Source organism: Artibeus jamaicensis, unplaced genomic scaffold (assembly GCF_021234435.1).
Source record: "Artibeus jamaicensis isolate MK-2021 breed Jamaican fruit bat unplaced genomic scaffold, CSHL_Jam_final contig_490, whole genome shotgun sequence".
NCBI classification, from domain to species: Eukaryota; Metazoa; Chordata; class Mammalia; order Chiroptera; family Phyllostomidae; genus Artibeus; species Artibeus jamaicensis.
Genome location: NW_026521861.1, coordinates 450,565 through 470,064, shown reverse-complemented (window position 1 = coordinate 470,064; position 19,500 = coordinate 450,565). Strand labels below are relative to the sequence as shown.

At 48.4% G+C, this 19,500-nt stretch overlaps 1 protein-coding gene across 1 annotated transcript; it reads right to left on the bottom strand.

Annotated features, from left to right (window-relative positions):
- Nucleotides 1-2,993: 2,993 nt before the first annotated feature.
- On the bottom strand, nt 2,994-18,340 carry SCD (stearoyl-CoA desaturase). The gene is made up of 6 exons (XM_037166332.2): nt 18,155-18,340; nt 17,373-17,661; nt 13,516-13,646; nt 11,642-11,847; nt 9,990-10,222; nt 2,994-7,288 (listed from the first exon to the last, which is right to left on the bottom strand). Exons 1-6 carry the CDS (start codon nt 18,179-18,181, stop codon nt 7,089-7,091), a joined length of 1,086 nt encoding a protein of 361 aa, XP_037022227.2. The 5' UTR covers nt 18,182-18,340; the 3' UTR covers nt 2,994-7,088.
- Between the last annotated feature and the right edge of the window lie 1,160 nt (nt 18,341-19,500).

Below are 19,500 nucleotides of genomic sequence, written 5' to 3'. Positions count from 1 at the left end.
AATGGAAAGGAAGAGCACAAGCTGAGAGGCATTATGGACTAAAAGCAGTAACACTTAATTGATTAGATATTTGAGAGGAGGGAGGAGTCACAGATGACAGGTTTTTAGCTGGAGTGGCTGGAAGGGTAGCTACCACCTGTACGAACTGAAATAAGTGGTGAAATTTAAAAAATAATAAGCAAAGCAGACTTTGGAAAGGGAATAACTGTTCAATTTCTAACGTATGGAGTTTGAGTTGCAAGAATATCCACATGGAAATAATACCCAGTAAGCAGTGGGGATTGTGGTGTTCAGAAAAGAAATAGAGATTCAAAGAGTTTAGGCAGAAAAGCTATCACCTAGGAAGGGATTACAGAAGGACAATATTGAGGAGAGGAAAAACTATCCTTTCCTCACTGAATTGTCTAGCCACCTTTGTCAAAGTCAATTGACTGTAAATGTCTGGGTTTATTTTTACACTCTCAATTCTATCACACTCATATGCCTGTCTTATACCCACAGTCACTGTCTTGATTACTGATCCTTTGAAGTAATTTTGAGAGCAGGAAATGTGAGTCCTCCAACTTTGCTTGTTTTTCAAGTCTGTTTTGGCTATTTTGGGTCTCTTGAATTTCTGTATGAATTCTAGGATCAGCTATTTATGTTTTAAAAAAAGGGCAATTGGAATTAGGATAAGGATGACATGGAATCTGTAGATCAGTTTGAGTTATATTCCCAACTTCGAAGTCTTCCAATCCAGTGCCTTTCCATTATTTAGGTCTTCTTTAATTTCTTTTAATAACATTTTGTAGTTTACAATGTATTGTTTGTATGCACTTCTTTTGTTACATTCATTTCTATTTATGTTATTTTTTGCTATTATAATTAGAATTCTTTTTAAAAAGATTTTATTTATTTATCTTTAGAGGGGAAGGGAAGGGGAGGGAAATATCAATGTATGGTTGCCTCTCATGCGTCCCCTGCTGGGAACTGGCCTGCAACCCAGGCATGTGCCCTGACTGGGAATCAAACCTCCATCCTTTGGTTCGCAGGCCCGCGCTCAATCTACTGAGCTACACCAGCCAGGGCTAAATAGAATTCTTTTCATTTCATTTGCATGTTATTTTTGTTTATAGAAATACAATTGATTTTCATATATTGATCTTGTACCCTGCAACATTACTGAACTTGTTTATTAGTTATAATACTTTTTGTGTGGATTATATAGGGTTTCTTAATATACAAAATCATGTTATACAGAGATAGGTTTACTTCTTTCTTTTTATACCCTGGCAGATTTTTTTTTTTTTTTTAAGGACTATCTTTTACTTCTAGGGAAAAGGGAGAAAACTGGTGGCTGGCTATTGGGCATCAGGAATTTTATTTCTGTGCTCTTCCCCATTATTTTCTTAAATTACTTTTTATGCTTTGTCCTGTGGTTAAACCTTGATTATTAAGTAGAGCCTTAACCTTTCCCAAACAGAACATGTCAAAAACAAGAGTTCATTATTTCCCCCCTAAGTGCTCTTACTTTACGACTTACCCTTGAAGGTAAACTCATACCTAGTGTGCCCTTTCCCTGTCAATCTTGAACTCAACTGAACATATTAATCAAGTTCTAAGAGCTCCTCCTTTCCCTCTTCCTTCTTGGAAATTTGCAAATAGGAATCCAAACAGCCCCAGGACAAAATAGCAGATGTGTAAGATACAGATTGTCTGGAGGAAGTAGAGAAGTAGGTCTAACCAGAGTGAAGACAGCTAGGTAAACCTGCAGGGTGATATGAAAAGTAGCAGAGCTTAGGGTAAATTATTTGATTTGGATGCCGATTAATGGGAAATAAAACAGACTTGGAAGGAACAGTGTAATTATAAAATTGAAAAAAAAAATTTAAAAGTCCAGCCTGAACATTTTCAGCAGACCAGAGGACGGAGTGGAAAGCAAGACATTGATGAAGAAAATACCATCACCCTTAAATTATTAAGGTTTGGCAAGGCATCAATTAATATCAACTTGATTTTGGCCCTGGCTGGTGTGGCTCAGTGTATTGAGCAGCCCCCCCCCCCCCCCCCCCCCGCCCCCCGTAAACCAGAGGGTCGCAGGTTCCATTCCCAGGCAGGGCACATGCCTGGGTTGCAGGCCAGGTCCTCAGTAGGGGGTGCACAGGAGACAACCACACGTTGATGTTTCCCTCTCTTTCTCCCTCCCTTCCCCTTGCTCTAAAAATAAATTTTAAAATATTTTTTAAAACCCCAAAACAAAAAACTTGATTTTGGATGTGCCAAATTACTCTGAGAGAATCTTGCTTCTTGTCAAAGGTGAGGGGAACCTTACAGGAAAAAGTGAGGGGAGGGGGTTCTAGGAAAACTTTTAGAAGCCTACATATTGTCAAGTTGACTGCTCTTGGAGGATGGAGCTTCTTCAAATTATAAAAAACCCTCTTTCCCTTTCCCACATGAGGGTTCCCAGATACAGTAGTAAAAGCTAAAGCCTTTCCACCTTGATTACGGAGCCCTGTCTATTCCAGGAATTTACAAACCTCTCCTTGGATTGTTCCTCCTTTCTTCCTGCTGTTACTAATTAGCATTTCCAGGAAGCTACTTTATTTCAGAGTCGGGCTGTATTTCGGAGGAATGACCTGGACTGCACAGTCTAGAATGCAAGATTAAAAAATCTGCTTTCCTGGAGTATTTTTCCTGCTGCTAACTTCCTCTTGGGTCCATGTGACACACAAGGGACCTGGCATTTCCCTAGGGCCGAAGTGTCAGCTGGTGTTAATATGTTTTGTTTAATAGCAGCAGACTCCTGGTTTCCTGCTGCCAAGACTGAATTTAACCTAAAGTTACCCTTAGGAAGGACAGGGCAGGTTACTGAGAAATGAGTCAGTGGTTGTAGCTTTTACTTCTTTTTTTTTACTCTTAAAGGTACAGGAATAGGACCCAGATACCGCAGCAGACCACAGAGATAAGTCCCAGGAGACTGAATCACGGCCAAAAATAACTCACAGACAATATAATCAGATTCACTTCATTTTTATTATGAACAAACACAATCTCAGATAAGTATAACTAGCTTCAGAATCATTAATAGAAATTATTCCAAAGTTATTCTTAGGTCACAAATACCTACTATCCCACATAAAAAAGGAAAAACCCCACCAATCAAAGAAAAGATATCTTGTCTATGTTTCCATGGCAATGAACTTAATGCATCCTCAAATTTTGTCTGGCTAGTTATCCACCACTTATCCAATGGATTTATTCAATCTCCCAGAGAACCAGATAGGTCGATAGCCTCTGGGACACACGGTTCTAGGTGGACACAAATTCACGGTGGATACTGCTGCTGCTATAAAAATACTTAGGACTTAAGAGAATTCCTCTGCCGAAGGGTCCCAAAATGCTTTATAAAAAGCATTAGTCACACCTCAAAACTGCCCTTTGAGGTAGGTCAGTATTATTATCCCCATTTTAACAGAAGGAAAACGGAGGCACATTATAGTTAAGTGACTTGCCCAGGGTCACATAGCAAGTCAGTGGCACAGTGGTAGGAGAGGCCTTGGCCTTAACCACCCAGGTAACATTGACATCTTGCTTTCTTTACCCTTTCATGCTGACCCATTTAAGCTACACTTACAGAGAATACACTCAGGACACTAGCAAACCAAGGAGGAAAAGTTTCCATTTTAAATGCTACAACCATCTTTTAACCTAAAAAGAAAAATTATAAATCAAATACATTCAAACTACTTCCATTCACCATCAAAAATGTGGGCACTTAATAACACGGCCCCAAGACAAGTTTCCAAAATGAAGCCCAGAAGGGAATCTTGCAAACAGCTCTACTGATAATTCTCCAGCCAGGCCCCCTTTCCGACCAGCCACTTCTGTAGGCTCTCAGGTGCAAAGGAGCTCCACGGAGGAGCGCGGAGGAAGTGAGAGCACATGCATATGCAACACTGATTAGAAAAGATGTAAGGCACCCAAATAAGTTGTCAGTACACTCCCAAAGCAAGGACTGTTAGAAATTCAGACTTGATCAGATCTGATTTCTGGATTATTAATGCATCATTTGAATTCAGCTTTAGAACCTTGAAACCTATGCATCCACACACATACTCGGGCCCTCAGCCCGAGGGCCCAGTCCAGCCTTGTGTAAGGTCACGGTGTGGATCAGATCTATGAAACACCATTAGAATAGAAAGACAAGTTGTTTTTGATCATAAATGATAAAGCAGACATCTGATGACCCATGGAATTAAAACTATCCGACAAGACATTTCCAAGGGGTAGGTTAAGTGCACAGGTCAGCAGACTGAACCTACAGTGAGTGATCTTCCATTAGATTCCTTTCTACTGAGAGGAATGGCTCAAAAGATAGACGCCTTTAGTTCATGCTGACTCCTGTAGCATCCATCCGGTTAATACAAGAAACGCCCCCCCTCCCTTCTACCACTGGGATTCACCAGCCAACACAGCATTTGCTACTGTGCATTTCCAATCTTGGCAGAGAAAAGCCAGGCTTCTGCATTGACAACTGAGGTACAGGGAGAGGAGTGGCCCAAGGTTCATAATACATCGATTTTTTTCCCAGACCTCTTCTACACTATCATCTACCCTCAGCTCCACTGTGGAGAATGCTGGTTAGTTCGCTGACCAGAGATGCTGTTCAGCAAAGTTCGTGGCACCTCAGATCCCAGGTTTCAGCTAAAGCTTTGCAGTGTACCCTGGCTCCAGGGACCGCATAGGGCCTCCTTCTGTGTGAGGCACTTTGAAACTTGCTTTTTGTTTCTTGTGCTTCCCAGTGAAGACTAGGCTCCCTCCTACTTTTATCAGCATTGCAGTCAGCTGGGAGCACAAACTAAAGCTGGGCAGGGTGAATGAGCAAGCAAGGGGCACCCGGCACGCTCCCTGGTTCTGACCCAGACAGAGGAGACTGAAAACAAACTCTCTTTTGCTCCATGACTGGCTCACTGGCATGATGCAAGCATTTGGCTTGGCTGTGCCTCATCAGAGAGAGTGCCTGAGCCAGGAATATTTCTAGTAGGGTTTGCCAGCCTCGTCTTGAGTCATCAGTGTGGCAGAGGATCACGGAAGTATAGGTGGGGAGACTCTGGAGGCCAAGTGTAAGTGGCAGCTAGCTCAACTTTATAAAGAGAAACAGTGGTTCAGTGACCCTGAGTATTCTGTCTACCTGGACAGTAATAACCATCACTGCCTCTGAATACACAAAGGAGACCGTCAGTCCACGGGAAAAAGAAAACATCAGGGAATAGAGAGAACGGGTAGGAGAAACTGGACAGGTAGGGTAGAGCCAGGAATTGATAATCAGGGTAATTATAAGACTTCTATCTACTTGCCCTAGGCAGTCCTATACTCTAGGCTAGATCAGCGATTTCCAACCCGTGTGCCACAAGAATTTTTAAAACATGCAATACCTGCCTATTTAGTCAGGGTCACTGACCTCTTCTCCCTTAGATTGTCAACTAAAAAAAAAATGACAACAGCCAACACAAGAATAGCTGTCTGGTGTAAATGAGTAAAATTATAGCTATCTTTCCTTGTGAGATTGGCAAAAAAAAATTTTTGGTGTGCCACAGAATTTTATAAATTAGTTCACGTGCCATGAGATGAAAAAGGTTGAAAACCACTGAGCTAGTTGTTAACAGTAAAGAAATGAGTGCAATGGTCTGAAACTGGGGTGAGAAACCTGGTTTTTACCAATGCCAAGCAGAAATAGGAGTCAATGAATGAACCTAATAACTTGTTTGCATAACCAGCTTTCACAGTAGGACACCCAGTAACTTGGTAACCTTCTGACTAAATGTAAATCCCCGGACAATGTGTTCTCAAAGCCCTTCTTCTGTGAAGTTCCCTCTCAGAAACTGCCAACAAACTGTTCTCTGCCTCTCCATCTCCTGTCCAACAACGGAGGCCAACGAGGATGCTTTTCCTCCTCTTCTTTAAGTACCCCTCTTTCAGGGGGAAATACTCTAAAGGGAATTATTTAATATTTTAAGCAAAACATAGCTGTATACATACTTTTTATGTTTGACCTATCTCCTAAAAACCCATCCTTCTTGGGGTGTCTGGAAATGCCACAGCTACCTTATTACCATGAGGGGCTGGCCAATAAATACCCCAATGGTCAGATGGCAGAGCAGAACATTGAAAAAATTTTGATGATTCCACGAGCTGCTGGATTCATCAATTCTGGAAACAACCAACCTCAAGACTTCCTGATATATGAAATAAGAACTCTTCCTGTTATTAAAGAAAAAAAAATCTTTCTCCATCGAAGACAGCTTTTACTACAAACTAAATGCTTCTTCTGTATCCCCAGCCTTTATCTATCGATACACTGAGATGTGCTGGTGTTCAGGCTCCGTGGCCACTCCCCACTCCCCACTCGGAGTCAGGGGAGAACGGAAGCGTGCCGTATGTTGGGGCGCGATGTGCCCCTTGGGCAGGCCACTGTGTGTGTGATCCCATCAGGAGCTTCTTGCTCTGTGTCCCACCTCACCCCATCCTTACTTATCAATCATACCATGCATGCTAACTCTCTCCCCTGACAATTTACCTGCTTTCGAATCTTTGTGCCAAATAAAGCTGTTTTTCCATTCCCTCTGACAAAAGTCTGGAATGAAGATAACGAACACGGCTCTTCCCAGAAGACTTTGTCACATCTCTAGACTGAGCCACCTTCCTTGAAGCTCTGGACAGCTTAAGGAAAGAGTTAGCTGGGGCAAAACTACGAGTTTGGGATGATAGAAAGGATGCCTAGACTTCGGAAGCCGGACACCAGTGCCTCACCAGCGCTTCGCCAGCTACTTGTCTGGGAGGCAGTGAGAGGGAAGAGGAAGGAGGGTGACGGGAGCAAAGCAGAGGACAACGGGCTAGAAGACAGGGAAGAGAAGAAAGAGTATCAGCTCAGCATCACGAAGGCAGAGTCGTTGGCTTTCAATACTTTCGAATTTTAAAAGAATACTGTATTGGAATGGGTTAACTTCATCATCTTTAGCATCCTGGTAGCATTATTCAGTAGTTAATAAACAGAACATTAAACCTCTGCCTGGCTGGCTTTTGGAAAAGGACCCCAAGGGACCCAAAACTCAGCCACTCTTGTAGCTCCCATCTCCAGTTCTTTTCACCCTGGCCAAGATGGTCTCCTTGGAGACTTTCTTCCGGTCATAAGCCAGACCGAGGGCAGCCATGCAATCGATGAAGAATGTGGTGAAGTTGATGTGCCAGCGGTACTCACTGGTGGAGTAGTCATAGGGGAAGGAGTGATGGTAGTTGTGGAAGCCCTCACCTGGAATAAAAATGAAGAAAAAGTTATGGAGCCGTACTAGGAACCGGTGTCTTCTTGATCTTGGAACACCAGTTAGCTAGCAGACCTTCAACCTAGTACAACCTTGTTGAATGAATGAATGAAACCAGTCTCTTCTACTCTGAACCAAATAGACCCCCTGGTCACCCATGGCTGTCTGGGAGCCCTTGGGTGAAAAGGACTGGCAGCTTCTCTCAGAGGATAAGATGAGCAAAAAGAAACTGCTACTGCTGGAAATGGATTTTAGATTGGAAAATGCCAGAACTTCACTAAATATTGGTCTGAGATCCTCGAGGCTCTCTATGTATGTGCATGTGTTAGGATAGGAACAGGAGAGAGTCAAAAATGAAGAACTTTTGCTGTGTTTCCTATAGAGGTGAGCACAGGAATACACCTGCGCTGGCACTACCTCCAAGGGTGGGAGAGACCAACAGAATTGGGCCGCGACAGCCAAGTCAGAAGATAGGAGGCCCAGCCCAAGAGTTCAAGTGTCCTCAGCCTCCACTGACTAGTTCAGCAAATTCTCTGCCTTGAAATTCTTAGAACTTTGACCCGCTGTGGCAGTGATGTAAAGAAAACAGAAGGTCTTTGCGGGAGTCCGAGCCAAGATGCTTATATGTTCCCTCCAACTTCTAAAGTTCTGTGACAAGCAGTTCATTTTGCTGGATGAAGGAAAAACAAAGAAACTCTGGACACAGGATCATCTCCGTAATGATCATCTCGGTAATGGGTAAAACTTTGGAAACTCCAGAATTCTCCAACCTTTGGCAGAACTCTTCTTTCTGAACTCCATTCAATAATAACAATACCGACCCTCATGTGGCCCAGATAAAGAATAGCTAATGCAAGAGCATATCGAGCCCTTTGAAGATAAAAGAACCTCAGTAGAGTAGTAATGCTATTAATAATGAGCAAGTACAGGCAGTCCTACAAAGTAAATGACACCATCCAGGGTATCTCAAGGTATGTCCTCTCTCTGTGACACTGGATGAGCCACAGAGGGAACTGAGTAGGAGGGTGGAATGATCCCAAGGCTAAAGGTACCAACAGAGGATTGCTAATTTCCATAAACAGCTTTGCAGCTAGGCTCTGTATAAAGCACTAAGCAGGCCTATACTTATCAGGTTTAAAACTGAATCAGACACAAACCTAGCCAAGGTGGGGGGCGGGGAAGAGAAGGAGAGTTAATGGGTAGAAGAAGGTCAAGGCTCTGCAACTGGGGCAGCGAGACACAGCCCAAGAAAGACTCAAGGGAGGCCAGCTCTGGCAGAGAGAAGATGAGCATGTGACTGCGGGGGAGGTAATTCAAGAAGAAAAGATTAGAAAGGCAGGATGCAGAGCTAGAGGAAAACAACTGGTGTGGCGATAAGGGAGGAAAGGAGCAGGTATGGAGAAATGAGAAACTAAGACAAGTAAGACACTGGAGCCACTTTGACCCAAGGGTTGGAAAGAGGCTGGGGCTGGGGAAGCTCACTACAGATCCATTTGTGAGACAAGTCTCATTCCAGAAACTTCTATTTCTATTAAAATCTCAGACTTATATGGCCTAGGTGATTTATTTCAAACACGGTTCAGAGTAAGGACATACCCAGTGGTTGAAGGTGTCTGAAAAAAGTGGGAAGAGGCAAGAAAGTTAGAAGGAAATAGAAAAAAATGAAACACGTCTACTACAGACTGTAAAGATGGTCAGGGTTGAGAATACAAAGGAAGATTTTAAGAAGAAAAAAGCAAGCATCAGGCCATGCCGCGCACACGCGCGTGCAGCGGTGAGGCGGCCTGAGCGTGTTGGGTGACCGATGGGGGTGACCGATGGTGCTGATCGCTGGTGAGGGACAAGAGGCCCCTGGGTTCGCTCAAGGAAAGCTAATTCCAGACCTTGGTTGAGGACTGTATTTAGTAGGAAAGACTGACAGAAAATGAAAATGGACACAGATAGCACAACCCTGCTGTCCTTAGACTCCGGCTCTTAGGACTCAAATTATACAGAGAAATAAATTCATGAATAGTCAGCATTAGATGAGCAAGCAGGCCCCTTTGATCGAACAAACTGCTTTGTTGGGGATTCCCTAAGCTGTATGGGCAGGAGGGGGGCGGTGTTCTTAGCAGAGTAAAGCAGAAGAGAGAAAAAACAAGGACAGGGGACAAGGGTCGGAGGTGGGAAAGGGCCACAGACAGTTGTTTTGCTGCACCTCCTGTCGGCAGCAGGGAGCAGTGAGGCCTGGCACAGACTTCAAGAATGGCCTGTCTGGATACAGCCAGAAGACAAACGCTTACTGAATTAAATGACAAGTATTCTATATTTTATATGACATGTTTAAACATAAGCCACTAGACGTACCGGCCACCCAGAAAACCCTGTCCATTGATACATTCCCTGCCCCAGACAAGACTGCCGTCCAGCCCACAGGTGACCGGAAAAAGGAAAACCCGAAGGGGCTCATTACACGCAGCATTTGGGGATTGTCTTAGAACCTGGAATCCAAGGCATTGTTTTTTTTTTTTACCCTTTCCTTTTTATATAAGACTTGTTGCCTCACTCTCAAGAGTTTTCTCACTTATTGCCCCTTAGTTTTAGAGTGAAGAAGAGGTCATAAAACAAATTAGTCTGGTTTTCCTGGTTCCCAGCTTAATACCCTAAATAGCAGACCACTAGATGCGATCTTGCTGTGGACGGTGGACTTACCCGCAGCTCCCAGTGAGACCAGAATATTCTCGCGGGGGTTAATGTTCTTGTCATAAGGGCGGTATCCATACAGGTGGGCAGCACTGTTCACCAGCCAGGTGGCATTGAGCACAACAGTGTAACGCAAGAAAGTGGCAACGCACAAGCTGTGTAGGAAAGTTTCACCCCAGAAATAACAGGGCACAAACGTGGGCAGGATGAAGCACATCATCAGCACAGCGGGCTTGTAATACCTGCATGGACAGACCGTACATGGTGAGCAGGGAGAGAACTCAGACCTACCTGACTTCCATCATCACTGGGTTGGGCTGTCTCTCTCCTACATTTGAGGACAGCGTGGCAGAAAGCAGAGCAAGAGGATGGGGTGGGCAGTTTAGGAGGATGCAGTGTTATCTCACTTTTTAGATGAGGTAACGAGGGGTTAAATGACTTTTCTAGGATTGCACCACTAGGAACCAGTGGAGCAAGGACTGGAACGCTGGTCTCCTGTTTCAAAATTCAGTGGTTTTTTTTTTTTTCCTCACTATAGCATAATTCATGTGGATAAATAGCGCAAGTCCAGATTCCAAATGAATACACTGCGTTCTCCTGGCCAGGGTGCCTCTGTTTTGGTGTGTTTTCCATTCTGCCTCTGGGCACCTCTCTCCTTCCGGGCAGTGCCCTCTGCAGAGTCCATGTTTAGTGTCTTGCCTCCATTTCTTGCCAGCCACCTCTAATCCTTCCCTCTTCCCTTCCCTCAATGCCTACAGGTGACCCTCCAGAGGCCCTGTCCCATTATTCAATCTCTCAAGTGTAGACCAGGCCATTGACTTGATTTCATACGTCCCTTCAGCAGTCAAGCCTCATGTTCCTACATCACTGGTTTTCCTGCATCTGACTCCTTTCCATTCTCCCCACTGCTTCCTTCGTGTGGTGGATCCTCTCTGCATCCTAACTTGGGGCCCTGCTTCTCACCTCTTTGGCTCCGTGGTTTCTCAACTATCATGAGAGTGATCTTTCTGAAGCACACCTCCAACCATGACACATCCCTACTGCCTATTGAATTAAATCCTAAACCTGCTTTTAAGACTGCCAAAGAATAGCACCAGTCTCCCTCTCCAGTCTTAATTCTACCACACCCTATACTTCAAGCAAAAGGACTCTGTTGCTGGACTATGCCCAGGCTTCAGTTCCTTCTGTTCTGTTTGCATTGTCTCTCCCTCTCCCCGCAGCACCTGTGAAACTCTCTACCCATCAGTGGATTGCAAAGCTACTTTCTTCATAAACCCTTCCCTACGCACGCTCCCTCTCCTTCCTGCCTCATATTGGTACAGAAAATATTCTGCCACATATCATAGGCATTCAGACACCTGGCTTATCCTCTTACTCCCCAACAGGCTACAGACTCTTTGAAGGCAAGGACTATGCCAGAGTTGTCTTTGTAGCATGACTCCTAAATCAATAAACTTGAATTTAATTGGTTTAAGTAAGATAGCTCAGATTAGTCTAGGGTTGTGGACTTGGGTGCTGTTAAAAATTAGGGTTTTAAATTATGATTTTGAACACACAAACCCAGAAAAATCTCTCAGCATATGTCTACAAGTCCCAGGAGAACACAGAGGGGTCCCCAACCCCAAACACCAGCCACCCAGCTCCAGCGCCACCCCACTCACCTCCTCTGGAACATCAGCAGCTTTTCGGCTTTTAGGTCGGACAAGTCCAGCGAACCACCCTTCTGTATGACGGCGGGGTGTTTGCGCACAAGCAGCCAGCCCACGTGAGAGAAGAAAAAGCCGCGTCGGGCATTGTGAGGATCAGCATCTGTTTCTGAAAACTTGTGGTGCACACGGTGATCTCGGGCCCATTCATAAGCATCGTTCTGGAGGAGCAGAGAAGAATGTAAGTCTGAGGAGAGACACCCTCAGGGAATCCTGATGAACAGACATCTTCAAGAGCCCCTGGCTCTCAGCCCAAACATCACAAAACACCCCAAAGCTGGGGCTCCACGGAGGGTCACAGAGCTGCCTCCTCTGTTCCCCAACTTGCCGCTGAAGCTTAAGTGGAAAAGCATTTTCAAGTCCCAGGACCACATGAAGAGGATGGGTTGCTTCATGAAGGTTTTACAGTGGGTGGAATGGAGGTGGACCACACAGAGCTCAGGCAGTTTTATGAGGAGAGAACAGTGCAATTCTTCAAGCAAGAGATGTGGGAGAAGGCCTCCACGCGGGGCCTGGCCCCGGGGCAGGGGGACAGAGGCAGGCAGCCTTGCGTCCCAGGGTCCTGCTCAGTGGGTGGAGCTGCAGGGAGCTACATCCTGACACCTTGGCAAGAGACGGCTCACAACTCGACAAGGCCAGGCACATACATCACAAGCTTGGCCACATTCCCAAATGGCCTCTGGGCTCCTCTGGGACTGTTTCCATCCCTTATTTTTTTTTAAATTTTATTTATTTATTTTTAGAGGGCAGAAAGGGAGGGAGAAAGAGAAAGAGAGAAACATTGATGCGTGAGACAGATATCAATCGGTTGCCTCTGGCATGCCCCAGTGGGGACTGGCCTGCAACCCAGACATGTGCCCTGACTGGGGATTGAACCAGTGACCTTGCAGTTGCAGGCTGACACACAATCCATTGAGTCATACCAGCCAGGGCTCTTTCCATTCCCTAAAGGTTGTGCCAATATCTCTTCCTCATCTTTGCCCCAATATTAGGAACCTTCCAGGTAAGTACTTGGCGCAGGTGATGATGCAACTGTGATAAGTACCTGGAATACCGCCACAAAGGGAGCAAATTTGATTGCCTCTTTTTCTCTTTCTGCTCCAAGAGAAGCCCCACATCACATGCCATCCTTTGCCCATGGCTACTACTTAAGAGCTGTGAACTCCCTTCCCCCAGCGTCCTTCACTCTATCTCTGCTACCAACTCTCCGCCCAGTGAACCTTCTTACCTGACTCAGCCAGCCTGGTGACCCAAGATAGGACCGCAGTGCTGGTCTCTCTAACCTCTCAGTGACACAATTTTGTCATCTCTGTAAAGTGGAAATCATTATAGCACCTGCCTCCTAAGAGAATGTCATGAGGTACCCCATGTCAAGTGCTTAGAATAGTCCCAGGCACGTACTCAATGCTACAGAAGTGCTTGCTCCCATTACCTGAGTCCGTGAAACATGCACTTCAATCCCATCCTGGTGGAGTCCTAAGATATTCACCTAAAATGGCAAATCTACTGCCCAAGGTCTGCCCAGGAAACCAGCATCACACACTAAGGCTTATGTATTACATGCTTTTAAGGATGAAGCATCCCAGCCACCAGATCATGTGATAACAGTGGAACCTTAGGATAAATAGAGTATTTCCTATTTATTTCCTATTTCCCTTTCCTAGTGACTCAGAAGTGTGCTCAGGCTTTATGGACTTTAGGACGGGCCTGCACTTTAGGTGACCACAAGGAGAGAGAAAGTGACATGATTGTCAGGGCGTTGCTTCCCTCCAGGTGCCCCTGACCATTCACGGAGTGGACGAAAGGCCTGAGCGACGCCCGCGTCTTACCTGGAACGCCATCGTGTTGGCGATGATCAGGAAGATCCGCAGGGGCAGCCGGGCTTTGTAACTCCGGTGACTCCACAGGCGATGGGCTCCTGCTGTTATGCCCAGGGCGCTGATCATATAGTAAAAAATCCCTACCAGGAGGAAAGGGTGGGAAGTCAATAATCTGAGGGACCGTTCACATGTGGTTCTCTGTACGCCATCTGTGTCTTCAGAGTCTTCGGGCAAACATTCGCTTTACCCTGAAGTGCAGGGACACCTTGGTCTCTTAGGCCTCCCCAGGCTTATTACTTGAAAAAATACCATTAACTCTCTTCCTCTTTACCTAGGAATTGGAATAAGCTAAGGAGTCCCAGGAAGTTTAGAAAGGCAGAGCAGAGAAGAGAGAGCTTACTACCTAGCCACTTGGTCACTCTCAGTCACGGGGAACATTATCCCAGGTCCCTCATCTCCTTTGACCTTCAGCTAAGCTTCCTCCAAATTTTAAGGACAACAGACTACTCCCGCAGTGCACAGGGCCCACAACCAACTATGGGTTGGGTGCTCGCAGTTCAAGGGGCTCTGAGTTGTACAGGAGACTTGGGGGCTCAGAACTCTGGCTGTTTACCAACTGGCACAAAAGCCTTTCAGTAGTTTAGCAGGCAGTGTGGCAACATCGGGGGGAAGTGTGCCCTGCACCTACGTCTTATCTGCACAGTGCCGTTAAGTGTAACCACAAATTTTATATTCTGCGATTCTCTGGATTCCTTGAATGGCTTTAATATCTTCACTTCAAGGATTAAGAAAGAGACTGTCAGAGAGGTCGTGTTATCTCTGGTCACAAGTCTAGTAAGAAAAGGAGCCATGGTTTAAAACTAGGATTTTTTTCAACAAGCATTCATGGTCCCGCCACCCCATCCAGCTCTCCAGGGTGTGCACACAGGTCCCGTGTCTCTCCTTTTGGATGTCCCCTGTCAGCCCCTACTCTCTCTGGCAAGGCTAATTTAGACGATGATGGGATACGCTCAAAACTGTCAGCGGAGCACCCCAACCAACACTGTCCGCCCTCACCTTCCCAGAGGCCTGCCAGCTATAATCTCTAACTGGGGAGTGGGCTGCTGGGAGTGCCCACCTTCCTCTACTCAGCGGCGCTAGCAGGCAGGGGCTGAACAAGGCCTTGGTAGGGCAGTGGACTGTTGACAATGTTTCATTCCCAGGGAAACAGCTAGAAACAATGGATCCTCAGTGACCACAGAATTTAGTTGCATTTGGAGACACCACACATTGTAACAAATTGTCCTGTGTTCTCCAGCCATAGATAGTAGTTTCCTAAACAGTCCAGGATCCCAAGGACAGGCATGAAGCCAGAGTCAACTCCAGTGAAAGTTCTGTCTCTAAGCCCTCTGTGCTGAAGGGAGGGCCACAGGTGATTTGCTGGCCCCCAGCCATATGGCAGTTATCTCCCCAGATGCAGTATCTGCCTGCATCTGCACTTGGAAAAATGACAGTTGAGCCACAGCCCCAGGAATCAATGAGAAGGAAGAAAAATGACTTCGGGCATGAAAGCAGAAGCACTTGGCTGAGAACCAAGGAAGCTCACTGGGGTGGCTTCACACCACAGAGGTGACCCTAGCAAGTTAACTCAGAAGGCATGGAAGGTCCCAGTGCTAACAGAGGAACCGAGAAAAGACCCCAGGCTCTCTGGTGCTTTTCTATCAGCCCCTCTAAGCCTATCAGCTAAGCCTTATGGCAGTTAGAGACTCACTCTCTACTAATGTCCAAACTGACTAAACAAAATCTCATAGCTTTGGCCCTAAGAGACCAAAAGTTTTGCCTCTTGGCCCTTGACTTTGCCAGAAATATTCCTTCACACTACCTCTAAGGGACCTTCTCAGAGGCTCTCCAAATTGCTCAGTCATAAGAAATGCTGTTATCACAACCAGCTGCTAATTTAACACCGTCCTTGGGAATAAAAGGAAAGGTGTGGCCAAGCTCCTAAACTCTGAAAGCAGACCTCTGGCTGTCCCTTTTTCTTCCCTGTTCCTTGAGACAGAGGAGTTCTGATGTCCCCTTCTCAGACAGTCCCTCAGTCAGCTAAGCCATCCACCACAGGTCCCAGGGGAAGGAGTACAAAAGGTCACCACCTAGTCTCTCTGTGCTGCATAGCTCCGTCCAGAAGCACAGTGAACACTCCTGGGCAGAGCACAAAAAGGCAGTGGGCACCGCCTTGGTTTGGAGACAGCACTCTGCCCCTTGCTACCAGTAGCCCAGGGTGGGGAGCAAGCAAAAGCAGTCTGGCCAAAATCTGGACTTAACCTGACCTGCAGGGAGTGCTGAGGCTAGAAGGGGCTTACAGGCAACCAAACTACTGGTGAAGACCCCTCTACTAGGGAGGAGGGGTGGAGAGAGGAGTCCACAGTTTCCCAGGGGAATCCTCACCCTGCAACTGAGGTTCAGCTGGGTTCTCAGAGGGGCTAGAGAACAGATGTCTGGTCCCCTCACGAATAACAGAGCCCGTCCCGATCTGCCGATGAACTGATCTCCTGTGCCTGGCCAGCCCCAGCAGTGACACACCTGTAACCTTCCTGATCCTAAAAAGATTTGTACTCAGAAAGATTGAGATCCTGAGAGAGGGGGACCACCCAGTCACATTTCACTATTGGAGGCACTCAGAGGATTCCCTGACAAGAAGCTCTGGGGACCAGATCCCACCACCCTTCAACGTAAAAGGGCCTAGGAGAATCAGTTAAAACTTGGCCTACCAACCCTTCTACATAACTACCCTCCAAGAGTGCAGCTGTCAGCAAGCACCCCACACCTGAGACTACTCGGGAACCCCTAACGTTTCCTGGAAAGAGCTCTTGGTCACCACCCTCAGGGGGTGGCAGTGTCCTCCCGCTGGGTCCTCTGAGCTCCCCACTCTCCCCTCCCCACTCAGGCAGATGGTGACAGAGGCGAGAATGCCTGCAAAGCGCACGTGTGGCGTGTGGATCCAGGAGGCAGGGCCCTGCATCAGCTCATACCCACGGGTCCCTGAAATATCTGAGCTAAGGGCAGGTCGGGGAAAGAACTGGGAACTGTCTCCCTCACTGCCGCAGCCTCAAGGCTTGGGCTGCTTGGGGCTCTTTTCTGGCCTGGTCTGCCTGTCCTGGCCAGGAGAGACTGCAGGGCATCAGGAGACAGGGGCTGGCGTAGGCTAGACTGGGAGTGGGGCATGAAACATTCCCTTGACCTTATTTCACCCAAACGACCATTTTGCTGAGTGGTGCGTATGCTTCCCCGGAGACCTGCAGTCCCAGATGTGGTGCTCTGGGTCCTACAGGGGACTTCATCTTTTCTGTAACAAAGGAGGCTGGTGGGCCAAGGGTCAGGGCAAATAATTCTGTGAGTAACACCTCTCTGTTCCTCCGTCCCCTACTCGCTTCCTGAGCAGTTTCAGTTGTTGTCCCACACTGTGCTCAGCATCTATGCCCCCCACTCACCCCACCCCCGAGACCACCGGTTCCATCCCATGTTCCCATGCCTCCCAGGTAAGGTGCCTTGATTCTTTTGTGGCTGGCAGGGCCAGGACAAGCAGCCAAACAAATGACTTGAAACAGAAAAGCTCTTTCAGGGACAGCTGACTCTCTGGCGCAGGCCCACTCCCTTCAAAGCCTGCAGCGAAAGGTCTCAATGGTCCCTCCCCAGCTCCCAAATGAAAGGCTGCTCTGGCCTCCCAGTGCCCCCACGCTCTCTGTCCCCAGCCCACTCAGCTTCTCAGACATTGTTGGGAAAACCGGGACCCAGAGGGCCCGGGGCCTCTGTTCCACGTAAGCCCCCACCTTGTTAAAGAGTGGGGAGTGTCTGGGGTCCTGGGTCAACAGGACAGGAAAAACTCTTACCCCAGAGCCAGGTGTAGACCTTGCACGTGGGGACCAAAATGATCCCATACAGGGCTCCCAAGTGTAGCACAGCCATAAGGATGATGTTCCTCCAAACATACACGAACTTGGGCTTCGGCCCCTCCTGATCCTTGTAGGTTGGGTCGTGGATGTCATCTCTCATTTCCGGGCGGAGGTCTTCTCCCGCGTACAGAGGATTCTTCTCCAACTTGCTTTCCCCATTCTGCAGGGTCCTGGAGGAGGGTTCTGTGATGGTGGTGGTGGTGGTGGTGGTGTAGGAGCTGGGGATCTGGAAGGGAGAGAGCGGGCTACACGTGGAGGCCGCAGGGTCCATTTCACTCTCTGATCGAGCTGGGGGGAGGGTGCGGTACTGGCCCAGACCCTGTCCCCAACACCCGGGTTAACTGAGGGCGGTCTACCCTAGATGGAAGAAAAGGAAGTCCCCAGGAACCGTGCAAGAGGTGGCGGCGGGGGTGAAACCTCAAGGTGAAGGGGCGAATAGGAAGGAGTGAAACACTTTTGCCCCTTCCGACACACGACGGAACAGCCTCAGGGAATACGTAGCCACATAAGGGCACCCGAACCACTCGGCTTTTCTCTGAAGCTTACGAGGCAAAAGTTTGGGAACTGAGTTCCCAAATAACAATCCACATTCCCAACAAATGAAAGCAGAACAACTCGCAAAAGATGGCTATGTCCTCCGCGGAGATCTCAACTCCTCCGTCATCAACGAGTCCCAGCCGGCGACCCCGCGGTCTGGGAGCCAGCGCTGGGAAACTCACCTCGTCTTGCAGCAAGTGGGCCGGCATCTGGACTCTCTGATGCTGGGCTCACTCTCCCAGGGCTGAGACAGAGGAGCGGATTTCGGGACAGCAGACCTAGGCAGCCGAGCCCGCCTTCGCGTGGCAATAGGCGGCGTTGCGCTCCGAATCCTTCTAGCTCCGTGAGCCTGGATCCACTGTGCGTAGATCTCCCAAGGCTGGGGATTTAAAGGCTAGAGGTGCCCGGGGGCTGAGCGTGCCCCGTATTTCCTCACACCCCTTTTACTGGCAGCCAACAGGGGCAAAGTGCGCAGAGTTGGCCAGCCGTGCGAGCCCCGCGAGAGCGGAGAGGGGAGGAGGCTGAGACGGGGCGTGCTGGGGGCTGGACAAGCAAAAACTGGATGCTGCAGCTACACCGCGGCGCCGCCGCCGCAGCTCCTGCCCCGGGGGAAATGCTAATGGGCTTCTGTAAACTCTGGAGCGTCATTGGCCGAAGGGAATTTGGTGCCACCTCGTCCTGCCGTTGCCATTGGCTCGGCGCAATCTGCTGTTCCCCGTGCCGCGAGCTCCTCGCTCCCCCTCCCATCCCTTTCTCTTTGGCTTCTCTTCCACCGGCCGCTGGGCCTCCGTCCGGCACCCCACGGCCTCGGAGGCACTCGGGAGCATTCTCTCCGGGAGACGGGGGGACGCACTCCGGGGGTGGGGGGTGGCTACCGGCCCAGGGCTGACGCCCGAGCACTAAGCGATTGGATGGGCATTGGGGAAGTTTCGCAGGACACAGTAGAGGAGCCACGGGGCAGACCAGTAAGCACAACTCCATCATGCTTTCCTTCCCGCTCCCAGAGACGCGGGGGGCGGGGAGAGAGACTTGGCTTTAAACCTGGGGTCGGGGTCGCACGGGCCCGCACAGCCCGCCTCCCTCCCTAGCAAGCGCCGGGGGCTCGGTCAGTGGCGGAACAATGGCTCTGCCCCGCCCACCAGCGGCACGGAGCTAACCCGGGACCGCTGAACTCGCCGCGGCTCCGGGCGGGCGGCGGAGCAGACGCACGGGGCGTCACCGGTGTGTGGCCCTGCACGCGCGCACGAGGTCCGGCCCGTCGGCACGCCCAGCAGGGGCGGCCACCGCTGGACAGGGAGCCATCCCACCCCTCTGCCCACTCTCCAGAGCGTGTGAGGCGTGTTTTGGAGATTCTTCAGACGGTCAGGTTGCCGTTTTGAAACTGTGCTCCTGGGGAAAAAAGGCAGGAAGCATAAACATGCGCTTTCGCCAGAAGCAGGAAAAACGGCTCTAGGGAGCACGAGTAGCCGACGGGTGTGGAGTTAGCACTGCAAGCCAGCTCGCCGGAGTCATTTTATCAAATCCTCAC

Bases quoted from the DNA above. Each gene is read 5' to 3' on its own strand.
- SCD (XM_037166332.2), bottom strand. From the start codon at position 18,181: ATGCCGGCCCACTTGCTGCAAGACGAG. The intron at 17,662-18,154 runs GTGAGTTTCCCA...TCTCCCTTCCAG, and splicing joins CCCACTTGCTGCAAGACGAG to ATCCCCAGCTCCTACACCAC. The intron at 7,289-9,989 runs GTAAGTCCACCG...TTTTTATTCCAG, and splicing joins GGTCTCACTGGGAGCTGCGG to GTGAGGGCTTCCACAACTAC.